Genomic DNA, 12,572 nt, shown 5'->3' with positions numbered 1-12,572 from the left:
GCGGGAGCGGGCGGTGGGATGGCGGCGGCCCCCGGTGCGGGCGAGCGGGGTGCAGCCGAGTTGCCGGACGGCGGCGCGGACAGCGGGAACGTGTCCCAGAGCCAGAGCAGAGCCTCCGGTCTCGGGGAGGCCGAGGACGAGGACGCTTCGGAGGCGTCGCTCAGCGCCACCGCCGCCGCCTACTCCGCGTACCTGCTCGCCGACCGCAGCCTCTTCAGCGAGCAGGTGGGCGAGGGGCCGGGCCGGGGCCCCCGCACAGCTCCCGGGCACAGCGGCGTGCGGCCGGGCCGGCGCCGGGAGCGGCGTGCTGGGAGCGCAGCCCTCCGGAGCTGGACACGCTCCCGGGTGGCAGCAGGACAGGACCCACGGGGGATCGCGTCCTTCGCCCTGAACGAAGCCAGAGAGGGAAAAGCCGCGGGATTCCTGTGGGACTGACTATAGTCTGACCTGTGTCTGTACTGGGTGGTCTTGTTTGTGAGACTGGCTGGGGTTTTGTGAATGTGTCTCTGTGTGTGTGTGTTTTCACGTACTGTAAGTGACCTCTGTTTTGCAGATAGAAAGCTTAGACAAGAGTCTGGAAGACTTACTGACCAGGGTGGATGAATTCGTGGGAATGCTGGACATGGTATGTGTAACTTGCATGTGGTTGTGTGTTCGAAGTCAGATTAAACAGAGTTTGATCGGTATTTGTAAGTAAGACACAGAGAGAAAGAAGCCTTTGGTCTAGGCAGGTTCCAGTGTGAAAACACATTTGATGATTATGTGACTTATTTTGGTAATCAGGTAACTCATGGATGAAAACGACCAGGCTTTCATGTCAGAGTACTGTGTCCATACAGCTATAGAGTCATAGAACCATATAGAGCTTCTTAGGTTGGAAAAGACCTCTAAGATCATCAAATCCAACCATTAACCCAGCACTGCCATAGTCACCCCTAAACCCTGTCCCAAAGTAGCACATCTTCTATATACCTCCAGGGATGGTGACTGCACCACTTCCCTGGGCAGCCTGCTTCAATGCTTGACAACCCTTTCAGTGAAGATTTTTTTTCCTAACTACATATTTGTTTTTGTATTCTTGTCTTTGTATATGCACAGAATCCCATTTTGAACGGTGTAGTGACAGAGGTTTAAAAGAACAGTATGATATTTTGCTTATCCTTTAAAATACATAAAGACATCCTTGTTGGTTTTATAATAAAAGTGTCTAAACAGACTTGCCAAACCATCAGAACTAGATTTGTCTTTAGGGGACCCTCTTTTCAGAAAGGCAGCTTTGTTTTCACTTTTCTTATAGGGTTAGATGGGGGAACTGAATGGAAAGTTCCTGTAAGCTGACATTGGTACATAGACTGTCTTTTAAAGTGTAGCACATATGATTTTCCTGCACAGCTGTATTGTAGGTTTGGAATTCTTTTTTAATACCAGTAAACTAAGATTTCTGTGGCCTGACTTTCTGACTTTTTAAACAAACCTGAGGAGAAGTACAGGTAGTAAAACTTAAGACAAAATTTTAGCTTAATATATTTTTAATGTGTCTTAGAAAATGTTCCATCTCAGCTCAGAAGAGATTGTATTATCCTATTTTAATAAAAGTATAAAGGTAAATATAAGTCTCTGTAAAATACATTTTCTTCAAAGTTACTTAGAAACTAGAAACTATATGAAAAAGCTATAGTGCATTGATTTTAATCTAGTGTTTTTATACTGATTTTTTTCTGGTATTTTTAAACTCTAAATTTTAGTCTGTTCATTGGAGCACAGTTCTAGTTTCCAGAATAAAACCTACTAAACATTTTACTTCATTAATTGCTTTTTGTATTATTTTTTTGCATTGTCTTTAGATTCGAAGTGATTCCTCTCAGCTTGTCAATGAAAGTATACCTCAAATTTACACAAAAGCTACAGAAATGAGACAGATATATAGGAAGATTGACAAACTAGAGGTATGTATTTGCTGTCTTCTAGATGCATTTTGTTTCCTAACAGAGGGGAAGATCAATGTCTGCGTATTTGTGTGTGTATATGCACTCACATGGAGTGAGCTCAGGTGAATTGTGCTCTCCATGTCCATGCTGGGTTCAATACTTCAGGGTTAATAAAGACGACTACGTTTATGAAGAATTCCTGGGGACTGGGGGAATTCCAGACATGTTTTAGATTTTTTTTAACATATATTTTAAAAAACCCTGTTCATTGACTTTTTGAAGCAAGGCAGTTTTTTGGTGTTAGCTTCCAAAGTTTCAGAAACAAATAGAATGACAGATCTCTTGATGCCTAATAAAGCTTCAAAACCGTGATTCTGATTCTTGGGTTTTCTTTTGGTAGCAGAAAGGCAGGCAGAAGTCTAGATTCTGAAAAATCCAGGTTAGTTGTTTGAAAGGTAAATTGGAAAAGGAAAATTATTTTCTTAGATTTAAGCTGGTTTTCAGCTTAAGTATTTCCATTTCTAGCATTAGAATGGACTTGTATGCAGACAGGAAATAGAGCGTGGAGTTTTTGAAGTTTCCTCATTTAAGCAATGGATCTTTCACTGCTGTTTTGCAATGCATAATCTGTTTTATTTTGTTAGTGAAAATGTCATATTTATTTTGGGATCTTTTTTCACACTAGGCTTTTGTGAAAATGATTGGGAATAGCGTAGCTGGACTGGAAGAACGGGTCACAAAGGCAGAAACAGACCTTGGAGCTTTTCCGAGCACATTCAAGAAAATCTTGCACACAATCAGCATACCATCCTTCCTTAATGTAAGTAAAGTTTTGCTGCTGTGTGACCAGCTTAGTTGCTCTGCTTACTAGAGCAGATGATTAAAATAATAATGTTTGTTACACATGTATCTGAATGTAGCTGTATGCCTTTTAATATACTTTATTAGGATTTTTACAGAGTTCTCAGGCTTCTTAAAAAAAAGAAAACAACCAAACTTTTAAATACAATTTAAATACAAGGATTTGTGCAACGTTGCAAAACAAAACTGAGCACACAAAGAAATGAATGTGAAGGACACAAACAAGCACATAATAAGCAAGCCTTTATACTAAAGCACCCCTGATCTCTGGTGGTATGCAAAGCAAGTAGGAAGAGCCTGTACAGGCAACACTGCTAAAGGATCCTTCTGCATTGATAACATCACTGCACAAATGTAACCAAAAAAGAAAATAAATGCTAATCTGCACACTGTTTTTAAAACAAAGCTCATGTTTATATTCAATCCACACAGCTGGATAATCATGTTACCATCTTGGTAAACTTTCTAAGGATGCAGTTTTCTCTGTTCTTACCTTATTGACTCTTCCTATAAAAAAGACTTGAAGTGCTGTCTCTGGTATTTTTCAGAGATGCCTCACGGAACTGTCATTATACCTCGGGTTTAAAATAACCTTTTGGTTTAAAAAAAAAATCACCTGAATGAATACCTGATGCTTCTTGACATCAAATGGCAGTACACTGTTTATAAGTTCTACTCTTTTGCATCTTGCAAGCTCACAGATTGTTTTATCTTTTTTTTTTATATTCATCCTAACTAATTAACATAGTTTTCTGTATTCTTATAAGAATGAAGAAAAAAGTTTTGTAGAGGGGGAGAGGAAGAAGGTTGTGGCTCTTCAAGGTATTTTTGTTCCTACATCTTCCAAGCACGTATGGCAGCAGAGAAAAATACATATAAAAAGAACATGTTGTCTTGTTGAGGCTCAGTTCAAAGAACTTGTTCTTCACTGTTGTTTATACTGTGTAGTCTTAAGTTAGTTAATTTCTCATCTCATTCCTTCATTTTCATTGGTGTTTAAGTTTAGAGTTCTGCACAAAATTGCTCTTTATGGGCTAGTTACAAAACCAAAAAACTGCCTAAGTTGCCCTGAAGAATATTTAACAGTATTTTCCATTTTATTTTTGCTAAAAACCATTATCGACCAAGGAATTATAATCTTCAGATTAAAAGGTTGATAGTTCCAAGAAAGTGCTTTTTTAGTGTTGCATGGGAACACTTTGTTGAGTGTTAATTTGTCAAATTAGCACTTTTTCCACAACTTAAAAGGTAAAAAATATTTGAAAGTGTCAGGAAGGTAAACCTGGCATCTCCAATGATTTCTTAGTTTGATTATGGATAGCAAAAAAATAACACTCAGAATTTATTGGCATTATTTGATTCACTAAAAAGTAGGTTACAGTTCCATGGTGGTTCTTGGTGTTGCATAGTAAAATACCTACTTTCACTAGTAAACACAAGCATATGTGAATGAAAATACTTACAGAGGTTTCTCCACATGCCTGGTATTTAACTAGCTCAATATATCAATGGTAAAATACATGGTATGGAAGAGGAGGTTATTCTGATGTCATGATTTTCCTGCAAAAGTAACTAATCACAAATGTGTGCTTAGGCAATTGTGGATACTGTCCCTGCCTACAAATTTCCTCACTGGATTGAAATTACCACCTTCTTGCACAGAAGCAAATACGGCGCCTCTTAAATCCTTGTCAGGAGTTGCAGAAAACCTGTGACCTTAGTTTCCCATGCTTGCAGGTTGTTATCTGACAGGACAGTACAGGGTAAGAAATTATTTTAAAAATCAGAACTTTTATTTTGAAGGTTGCTTTTACAATTGGCAAAATTTATGATACTGTGGAACTGTAAACTGATAATATACACTGTTCAGATCTTTGTTTATATTTTTTAATTTCATTGCAACTTGAATGGCAAAGCACACTTGGAAAAATTAATGTTATTATAAAGACGTAATTTAATGTATCAGCAATTTTGTATAAAGCAGGAGAATATGTACTTACTTCATATGGAGTACTAGTATACAGCTCAACTGCATATTGAGAAATTTCCACTTTGTTTTGTAGGTATGGTTGCTATTACCTTCGTTTTGGTGCTGTAAAACCATTCTAAACTCCAAGGCTGCTAATGATATTTGGTATACTTTTCATTTAATTATTGGTGAAGGCTAATTTCCTCATTCCAGACTGACAGGGCTCTACAAAATAGTTCATCAAAATCTTTTTATTAGTTGAAAAGAACTTTTAATGAATGAAATCTTGATTTCAAGCCTTCTGTTTAGCATTGGGTATTGAAAACGTGTCTGTGTTGTCTTGCAGCATTATTTACATGCAGCAAGGCTGACACAGTAGTCACAAGTGGTCCTTGATGTTGTCTCTCAGTGTGCCATTTGATACAGCAAAACAATGTACACTTAATGTTTAAAAGAAACATGTACACATATTTTCCTGAAAAACAGTGTAACAGCTGTTTCCCAGTCCACCACCAGATTATTTTTAACAGTGTATCATATGAAGAAGCTCGGCAGGAGCAGCAAACTTCTTGAAAGAGTCATTTGCTAGGTGTGTTTCCATAGGAGGACTTTTTGAGTAACTAAATGAGAACCCAGGCCCAGAGTTGACTCAGAAGAAGCAGCTGAGGAGAATTTGAAGGCTGGAGCAGAAAAGGTAAAGGTATGGCTTGGAAAGGATGAAGGACACTCCTATCAGCTGGAGGGTACAGTTTGGCTCCTGCAGTGCTGGCATATCATACATGTTCCAGGACTGGCTCTGTTTAGGTGCTGAAATGGCGAAGGTCAAAGGCTGTGCTTCTTCACTAACGTTAGGAATATGCCAGACTCATCTGAGCTGTGATTAGGAATTAATTCAACTAAGGAGATACACCTTATAAACTTACCTTGTTTTGCATTTTAGCTCTGCAGGCTTTGTTTTAATATGCTTTGTGAAAAATAAATTTATCTAATTTGCAGAAATCGTCTTCCTCACGACAACAGCAGACGCTCTATGAACCTCCAGTCCTCTTCAAGACTGAAGACTATTTTCCATGTCTTAATGAAGGACCATATTGATGATTTTTGCTTTGGGATTGATATTAATCAGCCAGAATAGAGAGAGCCAAGTGAACAAAAGGAATGCCAACCTCTGAACAGCTGCATTTTTCTAAGCACTATTGATGGCATATTGCCATTCTGATTCTCATTGTCTTCCTTCAGGTAATATTTTCAGGTAATCTTTGTTTGTGCACATTATTTCAAAAGCCTTCCTAAAACACCATGTAAGTTTTCAGATTATTTTGGGGAAGGAATTTAAGAATATTTTTGCATTACGTTTTTTAAAATATGGTAATAATAAGAAACATACTCTTGTATATAAGTTTTTTAATGCGTAAATATCTGTGCTGCTGCAAGTGTAAATAGCTGTACCACAAGGATGGGGGTTTATTTGTCTTTTTTCATAATGTGCTGATTGAGGTGAAAGAAAAACTATGCATAAAATCATCTGTTCCAAGGTTTTAAGCCTGGTTCCTGCAGTTTGTACAGAAAAATGCACCACATTGGGATGTACTTGTTGCAGAGGCAGGGTCTGAAAGATCATCAAGGAATCAAGGACATGGCTCGATGCATGTGATGTAGTCCCTGCTCACAAAGCAAACATCCTGCCCCACTGATGATCCTCAGGTCACAAGGACCCAAGCTTTTAATTATTGCATCATTGTATTGTTTGATGTGTAACCAGATGGGCATGAAATAGACTTTTATATATATATAGAGAGAGATATTGATGCCTAAAACCTGCTGTCAAAAAGAACAAGTATCTAATTTGAGGGGGGAATGTTGACCCTGGACTGACCCTTGATCAGGTACCTGATCAGTTTGCATTTCCTTCAGAGCTCTCTGTGGTTGCTGAGGCTTCCTGTGCTGATTGCAGTTTATGTTATCAATAAACTAATAGCTGGCTAACCCACGTTGTGGTCTTGCATTTCACTGGACAGTACTGACCCACCTAGCAAGTGTTAGTCATAAATTGATGTATTCCTCTGAACAAGTTTTATGTCTGCTGCTCTGTTGCCAGTGTAACTCACTAGAAATCCTCAAAATGCAAGTTTGGGAGGAATGCTTTAGAGAAACAATACAAAACAGGTATGGAGTGGCCTAGCAGAGATTATATATTAGTAGATTCTATCTCCAAAGACCAGCAGGGATTGGGTTCTAAACATCTTCAGGATCTGAAGCAACATTTATTAAAGACTAAAACAAAGATATTAAAGTCAAAGTTTAGTAGGCTCCTAAAGCAGTTCTGATGTAAAACATACCTGAATTTGAACATCAAGACTCTAGAAAAATAATCACAATGATAATGTATAAACATGCAGAAAGAAACAGACATGACTTTGAAGAAGGGCTCCCCTCCCATCCTCCTTGCTTTCATAAATAATTCATTATTCAGATGTTCCATTGGAGCAACAGTTGCATTTCTAAAAGGCGTGGTATCTTCCAGTGTATGCATAAATAATACTTGAAGGTTTATCCCTCCGCAGTGGGATCTAATAAAATTACCTACTTAGTGTAGCAGCATGAGGCTGCAGTCAAATACTCTCAAACATATTAATACTGCTATGAAAAAAAAGAAGTTATATATAGAACAACTTTCTAATTACATTAATCACCTTCTTAAATAACTTTGCCCTCTGCTGTGTGAAGCTGAAATTGAGTTTCTTTTGAACAGATGATGTTTGAAAAATTAATAAAGATCTCAATGAGTTTATATAGCTGAGTCTTTTTCACACAATATTGTTCATATTAATAAGAGTAAAAATTAATATATTCTGAAGTGGGCATTTTTGTTGAACTGTTGTATGGGAAAAAAAAGATCTGTATCTTCAAGGCACACTACAAAAAGAAAATCATACAGTTCCTTTAATTAGTATAGTTCTATGTTGGAAATTCTCCAAAATATTTTTATTACTGAAAATAATGGACAATACATGGGAAAAAAATTGAGGAAATGCTATAAAAGTACAGACAATAAATAAATTGTGTCTTTTAGAAATACCTGGCACAAAATATCAAGGTCACAGTTCATCTGTTATGAAATAAAACTCATGGTTATGAAATTAAGCAGTCTCATAATACTGACTATGCACTCTGCTGTTAGTTTGTTTGCATCTTGGCTGTCTCCTTATTCATGGTCAGTCTTACCATGCAGGAATAGCATGAAATACATCCCAATTTTTCGCACTCAGTCAGGAAAGACTCAGAATATTCCTTTACTCTGTCTTCTGTTACCTTGTGTAAGTGTAAAACTATTAAGTTTAAGTAACAAACTTAATAAGTTTAAGTAATAAGTATATTATTAATTAGGTTCAATGTTTACTGGGTTTGCCAGGTGTAAACAAAATCCGAATCTCAAAATCCACTGATACCAATATTAACAGCCCCAGAAGGCTGTACTTGCATCTTTCCCTACACAATGTTTGTCCTCTTGCCTGAGTTCCAAGATACAAACCAGTAACTAAGGAGCTAATCACCTGTTTTTATCATGAAGAGCTCTTAATCTAGAACTGGTGTAAAGCAGTATGTGATCACTGTGCAGTCCTAGCAAAAGTAATGCTATAAGTTTTTATATTCTTATAGTTATGTACATTTTAGGCCAGTGTTAATCAGCATTAGTCTAATGCTAATTGAAACTGATGCTGCAGCTTTCTAAAAATTACCTGTTTGCTGTACAGTGTATGTCAATATGTCACAGAAGCTCCATTCACAAGGTATGCACAGTGAGGTTATATCACAGTCAGGCTAGACTACACTTGTCATAGCTCCTGGACAAAAATCAGTGTGATGTATCTTATACAGATACTTAGTTGTATGATAAACTATACCTGAAGTCAGCACATAAAGATTGATATTTGTATTCAATTATTTTTGGACCATCATGGTTTGTTCCAGTCAAATAGTGCTGCTGCAACTGCAGTAAAGCCCAAAGAAATTACAGAAGTTTGCAATGACTTAAATTAAATTTAAAAGGTTTGATGGTTTATCTGATCAAATAAGATAAATTACTTGAAGATGCACTGGGTTACATTGACAATCAAAACCTGTGGCATTCATTAGGCATTTCATTACTTCTGCTGACAATAGCCTTCAAGGTTAAGTGGTTTGACCTGCAATACTAAGAATTAAGTAGCATGCTAAAGCTGTAAAGAGTGATCCTTTGTGAAAGACCTCCCAGAATGAAGGAGGAGTTTCATCTTGGCCTAAAAGTAGTGCACAGCCATCAGCATAGAATGAAAGAAGGAACATGGAAGAGCATGATAGCTTGCACCTTCATCTGTGAAACAAACTTCATATTTGGAATGGGTAAATAACATTCCTATTAAAAAAAAAATAAAAAAGGAAAATGTTTTTTTCAGCAATTATTTTTTTAAACTTCCACACATTTTATAGAAAAGAAATCTAGTCCTGCACCAGCTACCAAGAATATCCTTGAAAAGCCAAAATCTGTGTCAGATATAGCTATGGTCAAAGAGGACCATAACAGGGGTTGGTATCTTTCTAGCCACTGCAGCTAAATCCATCAGGGATGAGGAGTTTCCAGCTGCTGGGATTCACATCCCTATAGGAGCTGAGCTGCTGTGGCAGGCTGTGCTGCAGTAACAGAGCAAGGGCTTTGTCCGCTCATCTGCTTTTAGTTCTGCTTCAAGCCGATGGGTGGTAGTACAACCTAAAGATGGTAGTATAGACTCCAGCTGATCTCAGAGATTTTGGGAGTGCTCTTGGCTTTCTTGCCTGATGTTATCTACTCACAAACTCTTTCAATACTGATCATTTTTTATGATTTTGAAAAACTGTAAGGGATATGTGAATAGTGCATGTTGTCTTAAAAGTGTTAAGGAAGAAGTAAAACAGAAAAAGGGGAATAGAAACTGTTTCTTGTGAGCAATACAGTACAAGGCCAGGGAGACAGAATGCAATCACCTATAGATACAGAAATTATGGAATTATATCAGACTAAAGGATATGGTAGGGAAACTGAAATAGCCTGTCTAAAATCCACATGGAAGAATTGAAACAATATTTCATTTTTGTCAACTTTAATATTGGCTGTACGTTCATTAGTGGACAATTAAAGTAATAAAAAATACATTTAAATTGCATTAATAATCATTCCAGTGTGCTATCTATATGGGATTTTAAATAGTATATTTTAAAAGTACGTTGAAAATACAGGTATATGAATGTGCTGATAGACCTAAGAAAATTAACTGAATGTCAGCAAGGATTTCATCAGAGGGTTCTGAGTGAAAAGACAAAGGGACAGAATTCACATGGGGGGAAAGTGAACTCGCTGAGAAAAAAAGGATAAGTATCCAATTCAATTTCTCATCTCCCACTGTTTCAGAAGGTTTCATGAGAATAGCTCAATGCCTACATTATTTAAAAATAAATTAATTGCCATCTGTTCCTTACAGGTGACGCCATCAGGAGTTTCTTTACAAGCAAGAGATCTAGAAAGCAACTTCTAAGAAAAAAACAAAAGCACGCATTTCCACAATCCTAGGACTTTAAAACCAAGGGCTGGCACTAAATAAAAAAATTTAAAAAGGAATGGTAAGAGCCTTGTGCAGGAATGGAAGAGGCAGAAAATAGCATAGCCAGGAGATAAGCCAGGGCACGTGCCAAGGTGTGAACTTGTGGTGACAGAGCTGTGAGCAGCATCAACAGACGAGGGCAAGATCCCTGAACTGGGAGGTATGAATAGAGATCCACAGCAGACATAGCATATATATGTGCTGTTGTTATTTTTTCACAGTTTAGGAGACTGGTTTTTTTTCCCTCCAGTGTGCAGTATCCCCAAGTACATAGTTTTAGGAGGGACTATAACTGTACTAGAGCTGTGGACAAGTTAGTGTGTGTTTGTGTGTCTGTGTTTGTGTGTGTGTGTGTGTGTGTGTTTGTGTGTGTGTGTGTGGAGCAGGCTGCTGTAACTGCCTCTGGTTACAGCCTCTTTCTCAAAAGCAGTAGGACTTGCAGGTAGCTAACCAGGTTATTGGACTGTTCTGGCTAAAAATCATTCCTGCCAAGCCGAACAGTCCAGCCCCAGCACTGATGTCCTGGCACAAGGGTGAGGGGTGACACTCCTCTACTCCCAGCCATCCCCCTGAGAAGGTAAGCAAAGCACTTAGCCGGGCACTGTCTCCCCATGTGTGGATGATACAATTTCTCCAAAGCCATCTTCCCCTGGCCCCTGGAACTTGCTATAATAGATAAGGTCTCCTAGATACCAAGGCTGAGCCCAATTCCTTAAGAATTTGGTCACTCTCTAACACCTTGGAAGATATTTGGTTAGAAATTAGTTTGTGTAATTGGTCAGGTCACCCTTAGAACTTTTGTCTTAGATTGGATGTTGTTCTTTGTATAAACTTTTTATTTGATGTAGTTTGAATCCCCCTTGAACCTATAAATATGGCTGTCTGCCCTTTGTTCTGTGAGAATCCCTGCTTGACCACCCTTCACGTGAAATAAAGATTCTTGTGGAACGTGTCAAGTAAGGCCTCTGGTCTTTCTCTGCTGGCTGATGTAAGCTCCTGGGAGATGGCTAATCGATATTAGCACTCTCAGGTCCTGGTAAAACTACTACCAGAGACAAAAATAAAGCTTACACCCATGTACAGCTGGGGAGATGCCTGCTGTGGAATTAACATCTGTTTCCTTTGTGTTTCTTTGATTAGCCCTTTTCTCTACAGGGATAGCTTTGCAATTTAATTGGAAACACAGAGGGAAAGAACAAGAAAGAAATAAGGTGTTGGGAATAACCTTCTTGTTGTCATTACAGAGATGTCTGCGTGTCCTGCTCAGATGCCTGCTTCCAGCAATATTTTATCAACTAAAATGTGATTATTCATCTGCTAGTGATGAGCAGTGCCCTTATTCTTGGTGTCAAAGGTTGCTGGGAACTTTTTTTGAAGCATGCCTGTTGCATCTAAAATTCTGTGTATTATTAAGCAAAATAATATTTGTGAGGAAAAATACTGAACAATATAATTGAACAAAAATTGTATTTTCTTTCTGGATTTATTAGCTTGACTTCTCCTGAATTTAATTGTGTTTCTATAGTTGAAGGACAACACAAAGCAGTAATGTCAGAGGAATCTTGCCTAAGAAAAATCTAATATGGTATTGTTATCTAACAAGGTAGATGAGCAGTGCCATTGCAAACTCATTACATGTACCAGTGAGATAAGTCAAGATTCTACCAAGTGAGTTAGATGAAATTATGAGGACACAGAGTCAATAATCAAAAGAGGTCAGCAAAAGCAGGGTTATACGAGATACCAGTGCCTATCTTGAAAAGCATTCTGTTTCTCACTGGTTTGCACTATGGGGCTGCCTCTGGGTGTAAAATGGATTCTTTTGGAATTGAGCTGGCTTGCTACAACTGCTATTGGGTATTCATTCTATGCTGCTGGCCATGCACTAGTTTTAGGCCAAGATGAAACCCAGTGAAACATTAAGCTACAAATCTACCTGAACTACAGTGCTGAAGTACTTACTAGCTCAGTCATAGCCCTAGGGTGGCAAGCAGCACTCTGCAGGGGTAAAAAGACTGAAACAAAGCTCTGGGATGAATGCAGATATGATGGTGCTTGAATATGGACAGTGTGGGAATTGTGAAAAGCCTGATGTAAATGTCAGGTAGGAAAGCTGCTGAAGAGGACATGATGGAGGGATAGACATAGATCTTGTAACTAAAGCAAGTTCAGTTCAGGTCCACAAAGACAATTAAGGGA

The 12,572-nt window shown here is 38.2% G+C and overlaps 1 protein-coding gene across 1 annotated transcript; it reads left to right on the top strand.

Annotated features, from left to right (window-relative positions):
• Positions 1-13: 13 nt before the first annotated feature.
• BLOC1S4 (biogenesis of lysosomal organelles complex 1 subunit 4) lies at positions 14-6,748 on the top strand. Its single transcript, XM_033079463.1, has 5 exons — positions 14-225; positions 554-625; positions 1,845-1,946; positions 2,614-2,748; positions 5,755-6,748. The coding sequence occupies exons 1-5, from the start codon at positions 19-21 to the stop codon at positions 5,851-5,853; spliced, it is 615 nt and encodes a 204-aa protein (XP_032935354.1). The 5' UTR covers positions 14-18; the 3' UTR covers positions 5,854-6,748.
• The last annotated feature ends 5,824 nt before the right edge of the window (positions 6,749-12,572 follow it).

This window comes from Catharus ustulatus, chromosome 1, assembly GCF_009819885.2.
Source record: "Catharus ustulatus isolate bCatUst1 chromosome 1, bCatUst1.pri.v2, whole genome shotgun sequence".
In the NCBI taxonomy this organism is placed as follows: Eukaryota; Metazoa; Chordata; class Aves; order Passeriformes; family Turdidae; genus Catharus; species Catharus ustulatus.
The sequence above is the reverse complement of the archived record's forward strand: the minus strand, read 5'-3'. Positions and strand labels throughout refer to the sequence as shown.

Excerpts from the sequence above, each read along its gene's own strand:
- BLOC1S4 (XM_033079463.1), top strand. The coding sequence starts at position 19 with ATGGCGGCGGCCCCCGGTGCGGGCGAGCGGGGTGCAGCCGAGTTGCCG. Across the intron at positions 626-1,844 it reads TCGTGGGAATGCTGGACATG|ATTCGAAGTGATTCCTCTCA; the intron begins GTATGTGTAACT and ends CATTGTCTTTAG. Across the intron at positions 2,749-5,754 it reads GCATACCATCCTTCCTTAAT|AAATCGTCTTCCTCACGACA; the intron begins GTAAGTAAAGTT and ends TCTAATTTGCAG.